This window comes from Eimeria tenella, genomic scaffold (assembly GCF_000499545.2).
Source record: "Eimeria tenella Houghton genomic scaffold, Eth_scaff45, whole genome shotgun sequence".
In the NCBI taxonomy this organism is placed as follows: domain Eukaryota; phylum Apicomplexa; class Conoidasida; order Eucoccidiorida; family Eimeriidae; genus Eimeria; species Eimeria tenella.
The window spans coordinates 83,483-90,120 of NW_013543375.1; the positions used below are offsets into that span (position 1 = coordinate 83,483).

The following is a 6,638-nucleotide window of genomic DNA, read 5'->3' on the forward strand; positions in this document are numbered from 1 at the left end:
GGCGGCGCTGGCGCTGCTGCTGTCTGTCAACTGCTGCTTGTAGAGACCGCATCAAGAGGTTTCCAAAGAACATCAGCAGCTGCGGCTGCAGCTCTGGCCTGCTGCTGCTGCTGCTGCTGCTGCTGTCCCTGCGTGACACGCGCTGCCGCTGCTGCTGCTGCAGCTGCTGCTGCTGCTGCTGGAACTTCACTGCAGGTCGGAGCCCTTCTATGCTCCGCAGCATCCGCAGCACATCTCGAGGGGAGCAGCGCCAGCACTCTGGCATTGCTGCAGCAACTGCAGCAGCAGCAAAAGCAGTAATGTCGTCAGCTGCACCCTTGTCTGCTGGTGCTGCTGCTGCTGCTGTTGCTGCTGCTGGCTGCTGCAGCACCTCATTAGCCCGCAGCAATTCAGCTGTAGCCAGTAGAAGCTGCGACAGAGCCTTCGTCGACAGCCGCTGCAGCTGCAGTTGAAGCGGCTGCCCCTGCTGCTGCTGCTGCTGCTGCTGACGCGTTTGCTGTTGCTGTTGCTGCTGCCGCTGCTGCTGCGGGGTTTGCGCTGCTGCAGATGCGTCTGCAGAGTTCCTAAGGAGGCAGCGCAGCAGCAGCAACTCAGTTTCAAAAAGAGGTATTTCAAACCCGTGAGATGCAGCAGCAACAAACCGACGGGGCAGAGCTGCTGCAGCTGCTGCAGCTGACGTTGCTGCTGCTGCAGCGGGGGCAGCAAACCGCCGGCGTCTCCCGCTTCTGAAGCCCGCCTGTTTCCCTTCCACCACTTTGCTGCTGCTGCTGCTGCTGCTGCAGTTGCTGTGAGCTGCTGCAGCCAGGGGCGCGGGGCCAGCATCATTGCCCGCCGCATTCACGTCTATTGCGTCTCCAGCTGCTGCTGCTGCTGCTGTTTCTGCTGCTGCTGCAAATGCAGGTGCTGCATCATCAGCAGCAGCAAGAATTGCGAGCCAAAGAGAACCATCACTGCAGCAGCAGCATGTCTCCGTCGCAGCCGCACGAGCAGCAGCAGGAAGGGCAGCAAAGCTGCAGCAAACTACCTTTAAGGGCTTCCAGAGGTCCACCTGGCAGCAGCAGCAGCAGCAGCAGCAACAGAGACAACAGGAGGAACACGGGATTTAGCTTGCTGCAGGGCAATTCAGGTGAACGCGGCATTGAGCACCATTCGCAGCAGCAGCAGCAGCAGCAGCAGCAGCAGCAGCAGCAGGTCGCAATCAGGAAAGCAGCAGCAGCAGTAGTATGCTACAATCAGCAGCAGCAGCAAAACACACTCAAAACTAGCAGCAGCAGCAGCAGCAAACTGCAATCAACGGAAGCAGCAGCACGGGCAGCAGGAAGGGCAGCGCCAGCAACGCAACCACACCGAACTGCAGCAGCAGCAGCAGCAACAGCAGCAGCAGCAATAGCAGCAGCAGCCTACTTGCGCTTTTGTTGCTTCTCTAAAAGTAAGAGCCACAAGACGATATGTCTCCGTGAGGTCCCACGTCTCAGTGCTGCTGCTGCTGTTGCTGCTGCTGCTGCTGCTGCTGTTACTGCAGCTGCTGCCGCCGTTGCTGCTGTTGCTACCTTCGGTAAATTGGTCGCCGGAATGCAGTTGCTGCTTCGGCTGCTGCTGCAGCTGCTGCTGCTGCAGCCCTTGCACCGCTGCTGAGCTGCTGGCAGCAGCGAGGAAGCGATGTTGCAGGGCCAGCAGCGCTGCAGCAGCCTCAGCAGCAGCAGCAGCAAGGCTGTGGCTCACTGCTTCGCTGCTGCAGAGGCTGTCCCTGCTGCTGCTGCTACTGCTGCTGCTGCTGCTACTGCTGTGGGGCCCCGACAGGAAGGCCCCAATGATGCGGGCCACTCGTGCAGGCAGCTGCTGCAGCAGCTCCAGCTGCTGCGCTGCTGCAGCAGCAACTGCAGATGCTTTCTGCTCCGCTGCTGTGAACTGCTGCAGCGCTGCTGCTGCTGCTGCTGCAACACTGCGCTCTGCTGCTGCTGCCTCTGCAGCAGCAAAAGGAAGCCCCTGCAGCGCGTCCAGCAAGCAGCAGACAGCTGAGGCTCGGCGGTGCAGCAGCTCAATAACTTGGGGAGGGTTCTGCTGCAGCAGCAGCAGTTGCTGCTGCTGCTGCTGCTGGGCAAACTGCAGCGCAGTGCTACCAATGAACCCCCGCAATTGTTTTTCAAAGAGCTGCAGCTGCAGCAGCTGCTGCTGCAGCATGCTGATCTGCCGCCTTGCAAGCTTTTCCCTTGACTTAGAATGCTGCTGCTGCTGCTGCTGCTGCTGTTGCTGCTGCTCGAGGTCCCGCTGACATTGCTGCAGCGCCGCACGCCGGTTGCTGCAGAGGGCAGACAGAATAGCAGCAGCAGCACTTAGCTGCTCTACAGGAAGGGCAGCAGAAGCGCGCTGCAGCAGCGGCAGCAGCTGCTGCAGCAGCTCTACTGAGGAGCATCGCAGCAGCAGCAGCTGCTGCAGGAACTGCAGCAGCGCAGCAGGAGGCAGAGAAGACAGTCGTGCTGCTTGCCGCTGCAGCTGCTGCAGCTGCTGCTGGTGCTCATCTGGGCAATCCACGCTGGCACCATTGCAGCTACTGCTGCTGCTGCTGTTGCTGCTGCTGCTGCTGCTGCTGTGACCACTGGTGCTGCTGCTAACGGCCCTAGATTGTTGCAGCAGCGGCCTTGTCTTCCCCAAACCTGCTGTTGCTGCTGCTGCTGTTGCCGGTGCTGCTGCAGAGCAGCTCCAGAAGCAAACAGCAGCAGCAGCGGGAACAGCAGGCAGCCCAGCGGCTCGCGATCCTCTCCGCCGCAGTTGTGCTGCTGCTGCTGCTGCTGCTGCTGCTGCTGTGTGATATCTCCTTTGAAGGGGTATGTGGCCTGAGCAGTAGGATATTCGTGATGCAGTTACTGCTGTATCTGCAGCAGCAGCAGCAGCAGCACCTGCTCCTGCTGCTGCTGGTCTGTTGGTCTGCGCCAGGCTGCAACGCAGAATGCCTCGAGCAGCAGCAGCAGCAGCAGCAACTGCAGTAGCTGCGGCACTATCCATTTGCGGCTTGGCCCCCGCTGCTGCTGCGTCATTCGTCACCAGAGCAGCAGCTGCAGTTGCTGTTGCTGCAGTTGCTGCTGCTGCTGCTGCAGACGCAGCATCTCCACAATGTGTGTTCTTAAGGATATAAATAAATATGAAATTTGAAAGCCCAGGGCCCCGTAGATCTACGGCCGTGAGCTGCTTCGATGCAGCTTCTGCTGCTGCTGCTGCCGAACCGCTAGCAAGAGAGTCACTCCCAGCAGCAGCAGCAGCAGCTGCTGCTGCTGCTGCGAGGCTGCTGCCGCGAAAGTATTATATTCTAGAGTCACTGCTGCCTTATTTGAAATTTGTGTGTTGGGCTGCTAGAGGATATGAGGCTGGGGCTTCAGGAGGCGCAGCAGCAGCAGCAAGCGCTGCTGCTGCTGCTGCTGCTGCTGCTGTTGCATGCAGCCACGGCGGCAGCCGCTGTGGGGCCGTGGGGCCCCACAAGCGCTCATAAATTTGGGCTCTAGGCCTTTCTACAGGTTTAATTTTCTTTTAATTAGAAGCTGCAGCAGCGGAAGACGCAGCAGCAGCAGCTTCGGCAACAAGATCTTTGCAGCAGCAGCAGCAGGAGCACCAAGGGCCCCGGCAGCAGCCGCGACCTTCCTTGGGCCTTCTTATCCTCGTGCTGCTGCTAGTCGTCAGGGGCAGCAGCAGCAGCAGCAACAGCAAGCAGCTTCAGTGCAGCAGGAGCAGCAGCAGGAGCAGCTGCTGCTGCAGCTGCAGCGACTGCAGCAACTGCAGCAGGTCCCCAGCTTCAGCAGCATGGAAGGATACACGGGGGGTGACTTCCCCCGAGCTGCTCCAGCGCGCAAGCAGCAGCAGCAGCAGCAGCGCGGGGAGTCGAAGCAGCGGGGAGGCAGCACGAAGGGCAGCAGCAGCAGCAGCAGCAGCAGCAAGAGCAGCAGCAGCAAGACCAGCAGCAGCAGCAAGGGGCCCAGGTCAAACGAATTCCAGCTGTCCTTTCCATTCCTGCAGTCAGCTTCTGGCGCAGCAGCAGACCAGCAGCAGCAGCAGCAGCCGGACGAAGCAGCCTATGATGCAGCAGCAAACAATGAGGACTCAGCAGCAGCAGCAGCAGCAGCAGCTTTTAAAGCCCCCCTGAAAAAGGGCGCGCTGCTGCTGGGAATTGTTGCTGAAGTCCACACGACGCAGCTGCTGCTGCAGCTGCCTTACGGGTTAGTGGGCTACGTGCACAGCAGCCACACTTTGGAGACGCAGCAGCAGCAGCAGCAGCAACAGCGGAAGGCGAAGGGCCAGCAGCAGAAGCAGCAGGGGCAGGCCGAGACGGCCTATGAGCAGCAGCTGCTGCAGCGCTTCTTCGTGGGGCAGCTGCTGCCCTGCGTGGTCATTGGCACGCCGGACAGCAGCAGCAGCAGCAGCACGGGCAGCAGCAGCAGCAGCAGCAGCAGCAGCAGCGGGGCCTACGAGCTGTCGCTGCGGCCGTCGCTGTGCAACGCGGGGCTCGCGCTGCAGCTGCTGCATCAGGGAATGCTGCTTCCAGCAAGTGTTGCTTCGATTGAAGAGCACGGTTTGCTGCTGAGCTTCGGGCTGCAGCAACAAGGCAGCAGCAGCAGCAGCACCCGCGCCTTCCTTCCGCAGCAGCAGCAGCTGCTGCTGCTGCAGCAGCACAACCTGCTGCTGCTGCCGGGGGCGGTCTTCCCTGTGCTGCTTCAGGAGGTAAATACTGCATCCAACACCATCATATGCACAGCAGCAGTAGAGCCGCTAGCAGCAGCAGCAGCAGGGGCAACAGCAGCAGCAGCAGCTTCTAGAACGCCGCTGCTGTCGCCCTTGGGGCTGCAGCAGCAGCTCTCGTGGGACAGCCTGAGGCCTGGGCTGCTGCTGGAGTGTCGCGTGCTGCGGCCTCTGCTGCGCGCAGCAGCAGCAGCAGCAGCAAAGAAGAAGAAGAGCAGCAGCAGCAGCAGCAGCAGCAAAAAGGAAACAGCAGCAGCAGAACTATCCCACATGCAGGGCCTAGAGCTGAAGTGCCTCAGCAGCGTCACTGCGGTGGTGCTGCACCCGCACGTAGCTCACCCCGCGCTGCTGCAGCAGCAGCAGCAGCAGCAGCAGTTGTTGCTCGCCGCCAGCAGCAAGAAGGGCAAGCAGAAAGGAGGCCAGCAGCAGCAGGAGGAAGCCAGAAGCAGCGCCTGCAGCAACAGCAACAGCAGCAGCAGCAGCAGCGGCAGCGGCGCAGCAACGGAGCAGCAGCTGCAGCAGCAGTTCGACGCGTGGCTGCTGCAGCTGCTGAGCCTGCAGCAGCACAAAGTGTATGGACGCGTTGTTGCTGTGCTGCCGCAGCAGCGAACTCTCTTTGTGTCTTTGCTGCCCCACATTGTGGGGTGGCAGCAGCAGCAGCTGCTGCAGCTGCTGCCGCCCCACTTGCTGCTGCCCGGCACCAAAGTCAAGGCGCCCCTCGCAGTCCTCAAAAACAGCAGCAGCAGCAGCAGCAGCAGCGAAGCAGCAAACTGTGAGGGGCACCGGGCGCTGCTGCCTCTGCACAAGCTGCAGCAGCAGCTGCTGCTGCAGAATGCCAGCAGTGACGGCGACGAGGCTGCTGCTGAAGCCACGGACAGCAGCAGCAGCAGCAGCAGCAGCAGCAGCGCAGCGCAGTTTGCGGTGGTGCGCATCCCGCCGGCGTTGGACGTGGCCGCCGGCAGCAGCAGCAGCAGCAGCAAGCGGAAGCGGGAGCAGCAGCAGCAGCAGCGGCAGCACATAAGCCGCTGCCGGCTGCTGTTTGTCCACTGGCTAGATTTAGAAGTTGTTGCTGCTGCTGCTGCTGCGCTGCTGTCCGAAGGCCTAGTCTCCCCAGTGGAGGCGCAGCCAGGAGCAGCAATTGTGGGCACTGTTATAAAGGCAGTGAGGAGCAGCAGCAGCAGCAGCAGCAGGCAGCGGCAGCAGCAGCAGCAGCGACAGACCGTCGAGCAGCAGCCTGCGGGAGTCGTTGTGCGGTGAGTCTTCAGATCCAGGCTGGCTTTTTGCTGCTGCTGCTGCTGTCGCTTCTGCTTCAGCTCCTGCTGCTGCTGCAGCTGCTGCTCCTGCTGCTGCCCCTGCTGCTGCTGCTGCTGCTTCTGCTTCCACTAGGCTGGTTCAGCTGCTTTTTGCTTCCAGAATCTACCTGGGGTCCAGGTATTGCATCCATAGGGGTTTTGCTTTGCTGCTGCTGCTGCTGCTTCTGTTGCTGCTGCTGCAGGGTGTCTTCTTCTGTGAGGGGCTGGCTGCCGCTTTGCTGCTACAGCGATGTGCCGCTGCAGCAGCTGCCGCCAGATGCAGCAGCAGGAGCCACAATGAGTGTTCGCGTGCTGCGGCGGTTTTGCTGCAGCAGCTGCGACTTCTTGGAGTCGTCTGCTGCTGCTGCTGCTGCTGTTCTTCGGGGCTGCTGCAGCAGTACCAGCAGCAGCAGCAGCCACGCCTCTGCGCCTGTCACCCACAGGCCTTGCCAGTACCCAATCAGCAGCAGCAGCAGCAGCAGCAGCAGCAGCAGCACATTTTCTGTGTTTGAGAGGGGCATGCTTGCTGCTGCTCTCATGGGCATGGGTGGGGGGGGCGGCGGCCGTTTGCTGCTGACGAAGCGAAAGTTGTTTTTTTTTTTTTTTTTTTTTTTTTTTTTT

The 6,638-nt window shown here is 61.0% G+C and overlaps 2 protein-coding genes across 2 annotated transcripts in view; one reads left to right on the forward strand and one right to left on the reverse strand.

Annotated features, from left to right (window-relative positions):
* ETH_00009870 (uncharacterized protein) overlaps positions 1–3,003 on the reverse strand; it is a gene marked incomplete at both ends in the record, with an annotated part of 8,396 nt that extends 5,393 nt beyond the window's left edge. Inside the window, 2 exons of the mRNA XM_013377051.1 lie at positions 32–1,048; positions 1,405–3,003. Coding sequence (XP_013232505.1) covers positions 32–1,048; positions 1,405–3,003 — 2,616 coding nt within the window. The remainder of the gene's footprint in view (positions 1–31; positions 1,049–1,404) is intronic.
* A 426-nt stretch (positions 3,004–3,429) lies between these two features.
* ETH_00009875 (uncharacterized protein) lies at positions 3,430–5,982 on the forward strand (the record flags this gene model as incomplete). Its single annotated transcript, XM_013377052.1, has 1 exon — positions 3,430–5,982. One exon carries the CDS (start codon positions 3,430–3,432, stop codon positions 5,980–5,982), a length of 2,553 nt encoding a protein of 850 aa, XP_013232506.1.
* Between the last annotated feature and the right edge of the window lie 656 nt (positions 5,983–6,638).